Source organism: Camelina sativa, chromosome 14, assembly GCF_000633955.1.
Source record: "Camelina sativa cultivar DH55 chromosome 14, Cs, whole genome shotgun sequence".
Lineage (NCBI taxonomy): Eukaryota > Viridiplantae > Streptophyta > Magnoliopsida > Brassicales > Brassicaceae > Camelina > Camelina sativa.
Window position 1 is genome coordinate 12,861,448 of NC_025698.1, and position 13,618 is coordinate 12,875,065.

Below are 13,618 nucleotides of genomic sequence, written 5' to 3' on the forward strand. Positions count from 1 at the left end.
AAAAAAAAAAAAAAAAGTGACAAGTTATTATTATAAGATGTTTCTACGTTTGGGAAATTGAATTTGATCCCGACCTTTTTGGTCTCAAACCAATTAATCTGTTGAAATCAGAGAAAAAGATGTGGAGGAGATAATGATGAAAATATTATGTTTGATTTTTTGGATAATTAATTATTAATGTAATTCATAATAAATTGTGTGGCATATCATCATTTTGTTAACCTAGCCATCCTTCACCGCTTCTTCACGACGACGCACAGGGCAGGGTTGTTTCTTCCCGGCTAAGGTAGGAATCCATCGATTTCTTTGTTTATTCCATGGACAATATTCGTGAATTTTTGTGTGTTTTCCGGTAGATTTTTATAGTTTGTTGTGGAACCAGTAATTATTTATGTGAAAAACGAAGAATCTGATTTGTTTTTGTTTTTAATTTCATCTGTGGTGGTAGAAAAAACAAAATGTCTAGTAAGGATATGCAAAACCTTGTAGCCCAACTTCCAGATATGATAAGCTTTTCAGTACCTCCAGAAATGCAAAACCTGCCACCTCTAGATAGGAAAGGCTATCCACCACCTCCAGATATGAAAACATTCGTGGAGACGACGGCACGTTTTGTAGCGGAACACGGCGGGTCTGAGAAGGAGAAGTCTATCATTAACGTTAAACTCCATGATGAAAGCCTCAACCTCAACTTTCTGAAGAGCTCAGAAGATCCCTTACACGGATATTACAAGCAAAAGCTCGCTGAATACCTTTCTCAGAAACAAGAAGAAGAAGAAGAAGAAGATGCGTTCTTCACATTGATCCCAAAAAAACAAAAAAAAAACAAAAAAAAGAAGAAGATGTCGGAGCTAATCATCAGGAGAAGAAAGTTGTTGTACTTGAGCCTCTTACCGAATACTATAGAGCTAATCTTGATGATGGTAAAGTTTATCTGCCTGATCTCCTGGAAGTCAGACTTCCTAAAGGGATGAAGCGCAAGGAGTTTGAGACTATGAAGCTCACAGCGCAGTTAGCAGCTTGGTATGGTAACCGTTTTTGGCTGCCTTTGAGAAAAAGAGCTGGGTTTGAGTTTACCAATCAAGATAATCGCTACTTCCCACGTTTCTTTCGGTTTGTTCTCGAGTATTCCATAGTATTTGCGCCCCCTAAAGATTTGCAAGAAAAGATGAGCAAGAGTCACGCTTATGCAGCAGCCGTTCAGGATGGTTTTTTCCTTCTTCTTCAGATGAATTCTCTCCAGGCGTACCGATGGCAGGAAGGAGGGGTGATGTCATTGGTTAATTGGCATGCTTCTCTTGAGAAAGATATTGCTAACATGGAGCATGATGATGATGAACCTGAGCCAAAGACACAGACACACACGTTTGATGAACCAGCCACCCTTGTTCCGGAAGACCAGTTTGATCTTGCTCAACACCCGGTGATGTTTTCTTCGGGCTCTTACTAGATATGTCTTTGTCTGAGTTGTTATTGTTGTTGTTGTTTTTGTTTTATCTAATCAATTATGACTTGTACATTTTCAGGGTTCAGCTCCAATCAAGGTTTCTGTTTCCAATGCCTTTGACATCACACTGCAGTCATTATCGCAAAATGTGGCGAGTTTGGAGGAGAAGATAGCTGCGGCGATCCAAATTCCATCACACAGGAGGTTGAAGTTAACTGGAAAAGCCGGGGTGTTAGAGGACGACAACAGGTCACTTGCACATTACAATGTGGAAGCAGGAGACAACCTTACTCTGTCCTTGTGTGAGAGCGAGAGAGATTGGTAGGGAGATGTTGTTTCAAATCTTTCTTTTAAATAATTCTTGTTTAAGTTTGTGTTTGGATATTGACAGATTGTTCTTTGTTTTTTCGATACTCTATGTCATGTGCAATCTCTTAAAATGCGTCTTTTAAATAAGTCACATATAGGGTTTGATTCCTTTGATGTTAGCTCTGATGTTATCTCCCCATTTATATTAATGGTTCGATGCCTTTGACATTGGTAAAGGTTTGGACCTGAATTGCAGTTTCTCTACTATGCCGTGAGACACGATTGGTGCCAAGTACACAAAAAGCAAGAGCCGGTACTTACATTGGTTCGTTTTTGAAAAAAAAAATTGTATTGTTTTGTACTTGATACATGATTCCACTTTTAGGATAAGTGGATTTGATTAAATTTCCATCTAATCATTCTCTAAAGAAAATATTGGCTAGTAGAGAAACTGCAAATTCGGGCAAAAGGAAATGTTATTCTAATCATTCTATCTTTGTTGAATCTATGATACCAACGCCTCAAGATCCCTCCCCAACGCTGCAGTTTCTGGGTGAAGTGGTTTATCACAATAAAAATCACTCTAAATATGGACATTCAGAAAGGTTGGAACTACTTTGGCTATTGTTTTGATTGTTGAAACTTTTATGAGAGAGAATGTTGAGGATAAGGCCTGCAGGATACTAGCGGATTGATTTTATGATTTTAATGGATTTGAAAATATAATCAAAAATCATGTGTTATTCAATCATTGATTTTTAAACGTTTATCAAAATTACGAGGTATTGGTTCTATGATTTATAAATACTTGTTAAAATCTCATGTTATTCGTTTAATTATTTGATTTTGGATTTCAAAATCCACATTTTGTTTTAAATGAATTTGAATGGATTTAAAAGTGAAAAATAGAAAGATTCAAATCCAAAGACAAAACATGTTATTTCAAAATTCATGTATTTTGATTTTTATAATTTTTATAATTTTACAATTCTATATGAATTTACAAATCATTCATCCAATTTAAAAATTAAGATCTAGAATAAAGATGCATAATATAATAAACAATGTATTTGTCACCAAGTGAAGCTTAGGGGCTGTTATTGGATAACATTTTCCAATCCAAAAAAAAATAAAAAAAAAAACAAATGATCCCCATTGTCTATATCATTATCAGCCCGAGCAGTCCGAGCAGCCTGAGCAGCCCGAGCAGCATCGATTGCCATAAGCTCCACTAGGATGTTTGCACTGACTGACAAGCTGCCTTGGTTGCATCCAAAAAGCCACCAAGTTTATTGATTTGACTGTTATAGATTAAATTATAGACAAACAACTATGATATACAACTAATTAAAATATATATATTAAAAATGATTAATGATTTAGAATCCACAATTGAGAATTAATATCAAAAACCGCTGAACAAAAACAAGAATTTTCCTACTAAAAATATACCAAAAACAATGTTCACAATCACATGTAATTACGTTTAAAAATCGCCTCTAAGTGTATTGTGTCAATAGGGGAAAACTAACAAGTATGAGTCCAATTCTTGTACAAAATTAACTCTATTATATAGAGATAATTCTAAGTATAAATTCATTCTTATATAATTTGGATGTATATGTTATCTACAATTACCTCTAATATTTCTTTGTTTTGGACTAAAATACAATTAACTCCCTTCAAAATCATAATATAATTAGGAATCCAATTCTTATATAAGTTGTATTGGTATATTTTATCAGTTTGTCGTGTTATATACACAATCGTTTTCACAATAATATGTTAGCAGGGTAGTACTAAAAAATGGTATATTTAGTCTCATGAGATGAGAATAATGATTAGGGTTTGCATAACATTCATATATGAAAGAGATTTCCTAAACTAAATAGATACAAACATATAAATATTTATATATAATAATTGATAATAATTATATCGGAAATCTTCTAATAAATCATTCTATAGCGTTCATCAAACCTCATAAGCCTCAAATGATGTGAAAATAAAATAATGTAATATTGTTAAATATTTTGGATTAAAATATAAGTTAATACATTCTCTGGAAAGTGAGAAAGTCCACCAAATTATGTCGCACAGTATCATAAAAGTACATTTAAATAAATAAACATCATTAACCCATCCTTTTATCTCTGTATGATTATAATAAAAGGCAGTAGTATTACTTAATTTAGATTCACGGAAGATATCAATCATCCTAACCGTTGATCTATACGACACGCGTGTTGTTACGATAGAAGTCAACGTAAAGTCGTCGTGTGTGTATGCGGACCGAGTCACACCCAATTAAATGCCCAAAAGAAAACATAAACTGGCGCCTCTCTCTCTTCTTCTCCACTTCCCAGTTATTTCCGCTCGGGACGAGATTTCATTTATTGTCTCTCAAAATCTTTTATTGAAAAGAAAGAAAAAAAAAAAAGATTTTTAACTTTATTTCGTACTTAAGCGAAAACAGTAGTAGTAGTAGTAGTATTAATCCCGGACTCTTGAGTTTTGAGAATATCCTTACTTTGCAATAGTAGTATCCATTTAAGCGTCGAGAGAGAGAGAGAGAAAGACTTGTCTAGGGTTTTTCCGATTCTGCTTCTCTGATCTTTTTCTTCGTCAAGCTCCCATGGCTGGGTAAGTACTTTTCTCTTTTGATCTCGCTCTGGATTTTGGCTAGGTCATGGCTTTTTGTGTTGAGACTCAAACCCTAAGTAACCATTCCTCCCTCCCGATTGCAATTTTGAAGTAGAAACAAAAAAAAAAGTTTGAATCTTTTTTAGTTTTTTGTTTGTGTATAAACGGAGCTTTGTGATTCTTATTTCTCCCGATGTCAAAGCTAAGCGCGAAAGGGGTTTAATTTGAAATCTGCATTTGGGTCTTTCACTTTCACTGCTACTAGCTTTTTTTTTTTAAAAGGGATTTTTTTTGTTTAAGGTTCCTGTTGTATGATGCTAACTTGATCGATGAGTTTGAAGTTCATACCTTTTTAACTGCTGCTTAGTATCTACACTACAGTATGTATGTATTTCAGTGTCTGCACTCTATCCAAGTAGAGATATCCAATGTCCTTACCAAATATGGTGGAACTGATTCCATATTTCAGGTTCTCTTTGTTCCTTGAGGACAACAGACATAAGTATTCTGCTCAATCTAGATTCTGGTAGACATAATAATGTCTTGTCTTTGAGGATTTAGTTTTGTTTTTATGTGACAGTGTCTTCTTTAACCTGCATTTTTGTAATGGCATTGTGTTGATATCATCTCTCTAATGTTTGGAATTACTGTCTTGACCAATGGTTGTTCTTTTTGCTATATGTAGACGATCATGGCTAATCGATAGCAACCGCATTGCAACGAAAATTATGAGTGCATCGGCTGGGTCTGACCCTCGCCAAGTTGTGTGGAAAAGCAATCCTACAAGACACTGTCCAAACTGTCGACATGTCATTGACAACAGCGATGTATGGTTTGCTCTTTTGTTTCATTTGATGGTTTATTTTCTAATATTATGTAGTGGTAATACTAACTAGTTTTTGTTCTTTTATCAGGTTGTTGATGAGTGGCCAGGCTTGCCTCGAGGTGTGAAGTTCGATCCATCTGATCCAGAGATCATTTGGCACTTGCTAGCAAAATCTGGTTTATCAGGTTTAAGTTCTCACCCGTTCATCGATGAGTTCATCCCAACCGTCAATCAAGATGATGGAATCTGTTACACTCATCCTAAGAATTTACCAGGTTAGGCAATGCAGGGTTTCTTCTTTCTGTTTTCAGTCATCAAAGATGTTCCGAAGTTCATTTTATCTTAAACTTAAATTGAAAAAAAAATACAGGTGTTAAGAACGATGGAACAGTGTCCCACTTCTTTCATAAGGCAATCAAAGCCTACAGCACAGGAACTCGAAAGCGTAGAAAGATTCACGACGACGATTTTGGCGATGTGCGCTGGCATAAGACAGGAAGAACTAAACCGGTTGTGTTGGATGGTGTTCAAAGAGGGTGCAAGAAAATTATGGTTCTCTATGGTGGAAAAGCCGTGAAAACGAACTGGGTGATGCACCAATATCACTTGGGAATAGAAGAAGATGAGAAGGAAGGTGATTATGTTGTTTCTAAGATATTCTACCAGCAGCCACAGCAGCTAGTTGTCAAGCAAGGTGATAAGGCTGAGCAAGAAGTCTCTGAGGAAATCTTTGCTGCAATGACTCCAAAAGTGGATCCTGTCACTCCGAAATTAGTTACACCTGAGCATCGAGATGCTGTACAACTTTGTTCTGATTCTCACTTTGCAAATGACTATGTTACTCCCCATAGCTATGTTACTGCCCAAGAGGTTTCTCTTGCTGAGGTAAAATTCTTTTCGTTTGCTTTCTATTGACAAATCCTTGTGCTAGTCTAGTCTGAGAGCATTGTGAACACCATAGGTGGTGTGGTTTGTCGCTGTTGTGATAATTCAGCAGCTATAGTTGAGACGGTTAGCCACAGAATTAATGATGAAAATGAAAAGGGAGTTTAGGCAGAGGGAGTTGGGTATTCAGGATTATTATATGGTTTACGATTGAGAATTGGGTCGAGGGTGGAATATACTCTTAAAACAAGTAACAAGTAGAAGCTCTTGCTGAAGTGAATAAAGAAGGAGTGTGCTGGTTGGAGTTTTCACATTCCTCTGTAATCTAACACCTTATTGATATTGCACTAATTGACATTATGTCTTTTGTTTCCGGTTACCTAAGACATCTGAGGTAATGTATATGGAAGATGAGGTCCAGAGTTTTCAGCCTAATCTTGAAAGACCAAGTTCTGCATATGAGCCTGAGCCTGAGCCTGAGCCTGAGCCCGAACCTGGACTTGAAAACGATGCAAAAGAAATAATAGATGATAAAGAAGAGCAAGAGAAGGACAGAGATGATGAAAACGAAGCTGAGGAACAGCCGACTTGGTTTGACAGCGAATCTCAGTTTATCTTGAACTCGCAACAGCTTGTGGAAGCCTTGTCTCTTTGCGATGATATCTTGCTAGTGGGATCACAGGACAGGGAAGAGAACACAAACAGTGGAAGCTTAAAGAATAAACAATCATGTTTTGCAGATTACGCAAACCTAGGAACAGAAGACTTTAAACGGGACCTGGAGGAATGTCAGAAGATCGTTCTTGATCCCTCCAACATCGAGCTCGATACTCCACCTGAGTTTCGTCTGAGCCAGCTGGTAAAACTTAAATCCCTCTTTTTACTTAAACTTTTTTACATGCAATCAGCAGGTACAAAAGCCTAATGGGTTTTGGTTATGTCTGTATAGGAATTTGGATCACAGGACAGCTTTCTCGCCTGGGGGACTGGAAAGACTGACTGACTTAACAAAATCTACCACGAGCTCGAGGCTATGGAACTCATTGATATTTTTTGGTTGGCAAAACAGTGCCAAGCTGTTGTTGTAATATGGTAGTTTCCTCGAGGGATTGATTCGTACTTGTTTTGGTGTTTTTTTTGTTTTCGGATTGATTAGAACTACTTTGGAACGTGTTTTCTGATCTAATTTGCAATGTCAGTATGTAAATATGATGCTTTTGAAGATTTTTATGAGATCCAAGGATGTATGAATTATATATCTACAACTTCACTAGGAAACTTTCGTACCGAAATCATGTTACTTGCTTAACAGAAGGTCCAAAACCAACCTAGCCATCTTGGCCATTTCTTATGTAAAACGCGACAATTGTATTTTACATGTTTTAGCTGTGCTTGTTGAACACCTGCCTGCAAATGGAAACTTATGTGTCAAAGTAATGGGCTGGACTTAAAAGCCCATTGAGTAGTTAGACATAAGTCAATGGAACTCAATAGAAAACCGGGGGGTTGGTGAGTTAGACCGGGGTTTAGTTTCTTATTGTACTTTTAGAGGGAAACGACAAGTAGACGGAGTCACGGATTCAGAGACTTTAATATGTTTACATTTACACCCGGAACGCGTTGTCTTCTGACGACGATCTACAGTAACTAACTACTAACCACGTTGCTCCTTTATTCTTTCACTAAATCACTCCAAAATGACTAGTTTAGGAATAAGACTGACCCGAAAAAAATATTAATTCCAATCGAATTCATTAAAACAAAGTGGGCATCATGATCACAACTTTTTTTTCGTCATTAGAAAAAGAGAGATTATTTCTAGTTAAAATCAAACTAGGATAAGATAGGTTTTTGACTTGGTGGTTACCCAACTAAAACTGAATTTTCAGTTATGTAGCAGTGAAAAAGAAAGTTAAAATGATTGGTTGGGGTTTAGTTAGATTTACCGGTGAATTTTAGGTAGTGAATGAATATTTTGTCTGATAGTGCATGGTGGTGGCCACGTCAACAGTGGTGACTAGTAGAATATTTACTTCTTCCACTGACGTACTTGTTAAGTAAAGTAAGTAACTCCTTTTTTTTTACTATTTTAATTGCCACTTCCCGCGAGACACTCTCTCACTTTTACAAATTTACCACTATCTATATATATATCTACTCGTTCCCCGTGAGTAATGTACAGTACTACCTCTGTTTCTGTATTATTCCATTGCAGCATTGCTAATCAGGTTTATTAAAAACAATTAGTCAAAAACAGAATATTTTAAAAGAGAAAATATAGTAAAAAAGCGGCCATTAAAACAGGGGAAAAAGGTGAAAATTAAAGTCAGCCAGAAGTGTGTAAATGTCCTTAAATGACTCAACTCAGTCCACCCGCTAATCTCGCCCTTCCTTCATCCTTTTCTTTTTTTTTTTCTTTTTTTCTTCTAATTGTTGACAAAATTGGTTTCTTCTTTCAAATCACAGTCGTAGTACCACACCCACCATCACATTACATGCTTCCCTTTACTCTGCTGCACTCTCTCAATTCCTAAAAATTCCATCTAATTCCCAAAATGCCCTTATCTCCATCTTCCTCCTCCTTCTACCTCTTTCTCTCCTCCTTCTCCTTCCTCCTCCTCCTTCCCCTTTCTCTCTCCTCTCCATTCAGTACGTCACCTTCCTTATCACTATCTCTCCGTCTAGATCTGACTAATGATGAACTGAACTCATCCTCTGTTTTCTTATTTCTGTTGCAGATACTTCTTTCTTCATTGACTGTGGAAGTCCCGAAGGTTCAACAGACGCATTCAACCGCACATGGCTTCCCGACCAATTTTACACCGGAGGAAGCACCGCCGTCGTCTCCGAGCCTCTTCGATTCCATCATATCGCCGAGAAAACCGTCAGGTACTTCCCTCTCTCCTTCGGCAAGAAGAATTGCTACGTCGTTCCTCTCCCTCCTGGTCGTTACTATCTCCGAACTTTCACCGTTTACGATAACTACGACGGTAAATCTCATTCCCCGTCCTTTGATGTCTCCGTCGAAGGCACGCTCGTTTTCTCCTGGAGATCTCCTTGGCCTGAAGGTTTCCTTCGCGACGGCTCTTACTCTGATCTCTTTGCCTTTATCGGTGACGGTGAGCTCGATTTGTGCTTTTACAGCATCGCTACTGATCCTCCTATTGTAGGTTCGTTGGAAGTTTTACAAGTTGATCCTTCTTCGTACGACGCCGACGGGACTGGTCAGAATGTTCTGTTGGTTAACTACGGGAGGCTCTCGTGCGGCTCGGATCAGTGGGGACCTGGGTTCACTAACCACACCGATAGTTTCGGGCGGTCGTGGCAATCCGATGAAGATTTCCGATCGGACGATTCGAAATCGGTGGCGAGGTCGTTGTCTACGGTTGAGAAAATCAAAGGAGTGAACCAGGCGCCTAACTATTTCCCGATGAAGCTTTATCAAACGGCGGTTACGGCTTCTGGTGGTGGTGGTTCGTTGGTTTACGAGCTTGAGGTTGATGCGAAGCTTGATTACTTGCTTTGGTTTCATTTCTCTGAGATTGATTCTACTGTGAAGAAGGCTGGGCAAAGAGTGTTTGATCTTGTGGTGAATGATAACAATGTGAGCAGAGTTGATGTGTTCCATGAGGTTGGTGGATTTGCTGCGTTTAGTTTGAACTATACTGTGAAGAATCTGAGTAGTACGACTGTGACTGTGAAATTGTCGTCTGTTTCCGGTGCACCGATCATTAGTGGGCTTGAGAATTACGCTATTGTTCCTGCTGATATGGCTACAGTGCCTGTACAAGGTATGTCAGATTAAAAGGGATACTCGAACACTGTTTTTGGTGGATAACAACATTTATGTTTTTTCTTGATTTGATTTGAATTCTGAGAATAATAAGCCTTGAGCGAAACTGGTTTGTTTCGCAGTGACTGCTATGAAAGCATTGAAGGATTCGCTACGTGTTCCTGATAGAATGGGTTGGAATGGTGATCCATGTGCTCCTACTAACTGGGATGCTTGGGAAGGAGTCTCATGCCGGGCAAACTCACAAGGATCTGCGCTTGTGATATTCCAAATGTGAGTTTCATTGATGCAGAGTAACTAGAACTGGCTTGTCTTAAATACTGTCGCGCTGTGTGATAAAGGAAAGCAAAGAACTTGATTAAGGGTTACAAATTAATTTGTTTATCTGGAATTTTGTATGTATCATAAGTTTCCAGCAAACATAGATAGTAACTGCATAGATAATATTGCCTTATTTGGTGCTCATTATTTCTTATGTCTGCATTGTGGTTTTCTTACAATTAATATGTTATCATGTAATGCTTAATATAGGGAGTTGTCTCATACATCTTTATTTGTTTCAGAGACCTTGGAAGCCAAGGCTTGAAAGGTTTCATCAGTGAACAAATAAGTCTGCTGACGAATTTAAATAGCTTGTAAGTATCTCAACTATTGACTTTGTTTATCTATCTTAGATTTCGTAGCTCTTTATAATGCATTTGGATTGTGATTTTGCTAAAGAGACACAAATTAACTCGATTGTCTCATATTCTTTGGGAAAAGGCATTTATGAATATTTCATTTGTTTTCTTGCAGGAACTTGAGTTCAAATACCTTAACTGGTCAACTACCTTTGGGTCTTGGGCATAAATCCCTTGTGAGTCTGTAAGTTAACATACCTCGGTCCATCATCAGTTGCCAAAATTTGATAATAAATGCATAAATGGAAATCTTTTCAGCTTGTTACTGCTTCAAATTGATAACTTCTTTTAAATGCGTACATGACAAATAAAACAATGATATTAGAGTGTGAGGATGGTTTAGAGAAACCAAAGAAACAATTCTGGCTCGGTACATTTGTGTTTATTGTTTGCCTATTTGGATTGCAGTGACTTATCAAACAATCAGCTCACAGGACCAATACCTGAAAGTCTGTCCTTGTCAAGCCTAAAGCTCGTGTAAGAAGCTGCTTCATAACATTATTTAAAACGTCACTGTTCTGTGTCAATATTTTTCTCCAATCAATGTGAAAAACAAGCACTATCTATTTGAAAGACAAGGAAATAATGACTCATGTTAACACAACTATATTAGCATTCTGTATTAGATGATTAATAAGTAGAGTATGCCTAACAAGTTTTTGATGACAACCATCTTTATTGGCGTTAACATGAACGCTGATTGATTTATCTATGATGTGTTGTTAGGCTTTTGAATGGCAACGAATTGCAAGGAAAGGTACCAGAGGAGGTTTATTCAGTTGGTGTTCATGGTGGAATTATCGAGTAAGTTAAATTTAAAAGTCCACATGTAATAGTAATAATGTAGTCTATATTTGTTTCATCAATGGCAACTTACCTTCCTTTTTATTATCAATGGCTTTGTTCTTTGATCCATAAGCTCACGCTCTACAACAATCTCCTTCCTATTTACAGTCTCTCTGGAAACAAAGGATTATGCGGCGTACCATCTCTTCCGTCATGTCCACTGTTATGGGAGAATGGCCACTTATCCAAAGGGGGTAAAATAGCCATAGCCATATCTTGTGTGGTGTTTGTCATTCTGGTTCTCCTGGTCATTTACCTGTGCTGCATCTGGAGAGGAAGGCATGATTACGACTTTGCTCCTCCTCACGATTTGACATGTAAGTAAAATTCCTCGATATTGAAGATGATGAAAGGCATTCTTGAATTTTGATCTCTCTCTCTCTCTGTCTTTGTATGTGTGTTGTTGCAGCGCTAGCAGCGAAGAGAAACAGATACCAGAGGCAAAAGTCGCTAATGCTACTGGAAATGGAGAGCCAACACGCGAAAGGGATGCCCACACTACCCCTGAATTCGCAATAGCCGAGAAAGAGAGGTAGGAAGAGATTTGACTTGGACAGAGCAAGGAGATGAGATGAGGATTAGAGATTTTTATGTGTAATTAGTATACGAAGCATTACTCCTAAAGAAGACTTCCCGCACAAATAACATTGAAGAAGGGCAATGGATCAGAGTGTGAAATTATTCCACAAAAAGAAAAAAGAAAAAAAGTAAGAACTCAATCTTCTTCCTTCATTGTAATATCATTTTTGTTGGTCTCTCTTAGATATGATAATATTAATTGATAAACATTCTTACTTACGCCCTCCCCTGTATCTGTGTTGCATACTTGCTTGTATCATACCACATTGATGTTCCTTTTTTTTTTGAGGTTAATGGATATCACCATATATGGATTAACCAAACTTGTCTCTACAATAGAATAAAAATTAACAAGAGTAAAACATCCGATGATTTTCCCTGGGTTAGAAGAGCTTAGAAAATGGCAAAGACCCTGAGGATGGATGTTCCTTCTTGGTTGGTGGTTTACGATGCTTACTGTTTCCAACTAAAATCACTGATATCTATTTAGTAAATGGGTCACAGATCAGCCCATTACAGTTCTTTTTAATCAATATATTTTCATCGCTCTTAACGTTTTTTGTTTAACGTAAAATAATGTACTAAGTGATATTCTCTCCTGACAAAGATGAGCTGCAAAGTTTGTCAATGGACCCCGTGAGGTGATAATTATTGACAACCTTTGTTTTAAAACTTATTTTAATTTGTCTTTGGTTTTGTTTACTAACAGCATGTCAAGTGGAATTTTTTTGGGGTACTCAGACCATTTCTAAGTCCAAAAGAAAAGAAAAATTAAAAGAACTCGCCCACAAATTAGTAGAACCGTTACTCTGGGAAGTATCGGAAAGAACGGTGAAGACACGGTACGTATCAATTTCTGGTTGGGTTTCGATAAAATATAAAAGACATATTTGTTTTTTCTCATTTTCTTCTTTCCTCTCTCGACGAAACGGTGAACCGGCTTCTTCGTCTTCTCCGTCGCTGATCGATCTAATACTCCGTTGTTTCTGTAATCAGCGGCGGTGATTGATGGCTTCTAACGATCCAAAAAACGGCGGAGGTTTCTTCGCCTCTATTGGTTTATCCATCACCAATTTCGGATCGGTCATGTCCAAATCAGTTTAACGGGTAATGAATTCAAAATCCCCATAAACAATTTCTCGTTTTCGGATCCTCCATTCTTCAGGTGAGATGGATTCACATGCTTCTTATGCTGGAAACTATGGTGGGATGTTATATTATTTCATCTGGTTGGGATTTGAAGGCTTGTGGGGAAGAAGATACATGCAAAAACGACAACACGTTGTAACGACAACACCACCGTCGTCGACTCTTACCCTTCCTAGATTCTATTCCAACTCCGGTAAATATATTTTTTAGTCTTGCGGATTTTTTTTTTTTTCGGTGAAATGTGAATTGGATGGTTCGTTACCTTAGGGATCTTGGAAGTTTCATTTGTGTAGAGGTTCATGGTTGGATTGTGAATGGTGTGTTTCGATTGAGTTAAAATGTGTTTTTTTTATTGCTTGTTGTTGTCATATTTTGTAGTGAAGGTTGGGATACCTAAGTTCTTGAGTGGGATTGGCGGAGGAGTTGAGACTCACATTGCAAAACTTGAAACTGAGATTGGT

At 37.6% G+C, this 13,618-nt stretch overlaps 5 protein-coding genes across 6 annotated transcripts in view; all 5 read left to right on the plus strand.

The window, feature by feature from the left end:
* LOC104756944 (coiled-coil domain-containing protein 130) overlaps positions 1 to 57 on the plus strand; it is a gene marked incomplete at its 5' end in the record, with an annotated part of 2,553 nt that extends 2,496 nt beyond the window's left edge. Inside the window, 1 exon segment of the mRNA XM_010462060.2 lies at positions 8 to 57.
* On the plus strand, positions 180 to 1,935 carry LOC104741254 (probable splicing factor 3A subunit 1). Its single transcript, XM_010462059.2, has 3 exons — positions 180 to 286; positions 449 to 1,423; positions 1,527 to 1,935. Exons 2-3 carry the CDS (start codon positions 971 to 973, stop codon positions 1,770 to 1,772), a joined length of 699 nt encoding a protein of 232 aa, XP_010460361.1. The 5' UTR covers positions 180 to 286; positions 449 to 970; the 3' UTR covers positions 1,773 to 1,935.
* Positions 4,114 to 7,368, plus strand: LOC104741253 (NAC domain-containing protein 8-like). Of its 2 annotated transcripts, none has more exons than XM_010462057.1 (6): positions 4,114 to 4,399; positions 5,085 to 5,226; positions 5,314 to 5,500; positions 5,596 to 6,110; positions 6,496 to 6,969; positions 7,060 to 7,368. In XM_010462057.1, exons 1-6 carry the CDS (start codon positions 4,392 to 4,394, stop codon positions 7,111 to 7,113), a joined length of 1,380 nt encoding a protein of 459 aa, XP_010460359.1. In that variant the 5' UTR covers positions 4,114 to 4,391; the 3' UTR covers positions 7,114 to 7,368. The 2 variants fall into 2 exon arrangements, with proteins under 2 accessions (XP_010460359.1, XP_010460360.1); XM_010462058.2 differs by lacking the exon at positions 4,114 to 4,399 and adding an exon at positions 4,892 to 4,925.
* Positions 8,501 to 12,283, plus strand: LOC104741252 (putative leucine-rich repeat receptor-like serine/threonine-protein kinase At2g14440). Its single transcript, XM_010462056.2, has 9 exons — positions 8,501 to 8,759; positions 8,849 to 9,901; positions 10,026 to 10,176; positions 10,467 to 10,538; positions 10,699 to 10,767; positions 10,992 to 11,060; positions 11,310 to 11,387; positions 11,538 to 11,746; positions 11,839 to 12,283. Exons 1-9 carry the CDS (start codon positions 8,666 to 8,668, stop codon positions 11,946 to 11,948), a joined length of 1,905 nt encoding a protein of 634 aa, XP_010460358.1. The 5' UTR covers positions 8,501 to 8,665; the 3' UTR covers positions 11,949 to 12,283.
* The window catches only part of LOC104741251, a 2,634-nt gene continuing 1,872 nt past the window's right edge, over positions 12,857 to 13,618 (plus strand). Inside the window, exons 1-2 of the mRNA XM_010462054.1 lie at positions 12,857 to 13,350; positions 13,536 to 13,591. Of these exons, the coding sequence (XP_010460356.1) occupies positions 13,179 to 13,350; positions 13,536 to 13,591 (228 nt within the window). The 5' untranslated portion in view covers positions 12,857 to 13,178. The remainder of the gene's footprint in view (positions 13,351 to 13,535; positions 13,592 to 13,618) is intronic.

Coding starts and splice junctions, on each gene's coding strand:
- LOC104741253 (XM_010462057.1), top strand. Junction 5,227..5,313: donor ATGTCATTGACAACAGCGAT/GTATGGTTTGCT, acceptor TTCTTTTATCAG/GTTGTTGATGAGTGGCCAGG. Junction 5,501..5,595: donor TCATCCTAAGAATTTACCAG/GTTAGGCAATGC, acceptor AAAAAAATACAG/GTGTTAAGAACGATGGAACA.
- LOC104741254 (XM_010462059.2), top strand. CDS start 971: ATGAAGCGCAAGGAGTTTGAGACTATGAAGCTCACAGCGCAGTTAGCA. Junction 1,424..1,526: donor TTGATCTTGCTCAACACCCG/GTGATGTTTTCT, acceptor GTACATTTTCAG/GGTTCAGCTCCAATCAAGGT.
- LOC104741252 (XM_010462056.2), top strand. CDS start 8,666: ATGCCCTTATCTCCATCTTCCTCCTCCTTCTACCTCTTTCTCTCCTCC. Junction 11,061..11,309: donor TTGTCAAGCCTAAAGCTCGT/GTAAGAAGCTGC, acceptor ATGTGTTGTTAG/GCTTTTGAATGGCAACGAAT. Junction 11,747..11,838: donor TCCTCCTCACGATTTGACAT/GTAAGTAAAATT, acceptor GTGTTGTTGCAG/CGCTAGCAGCGAAGAGAAAC.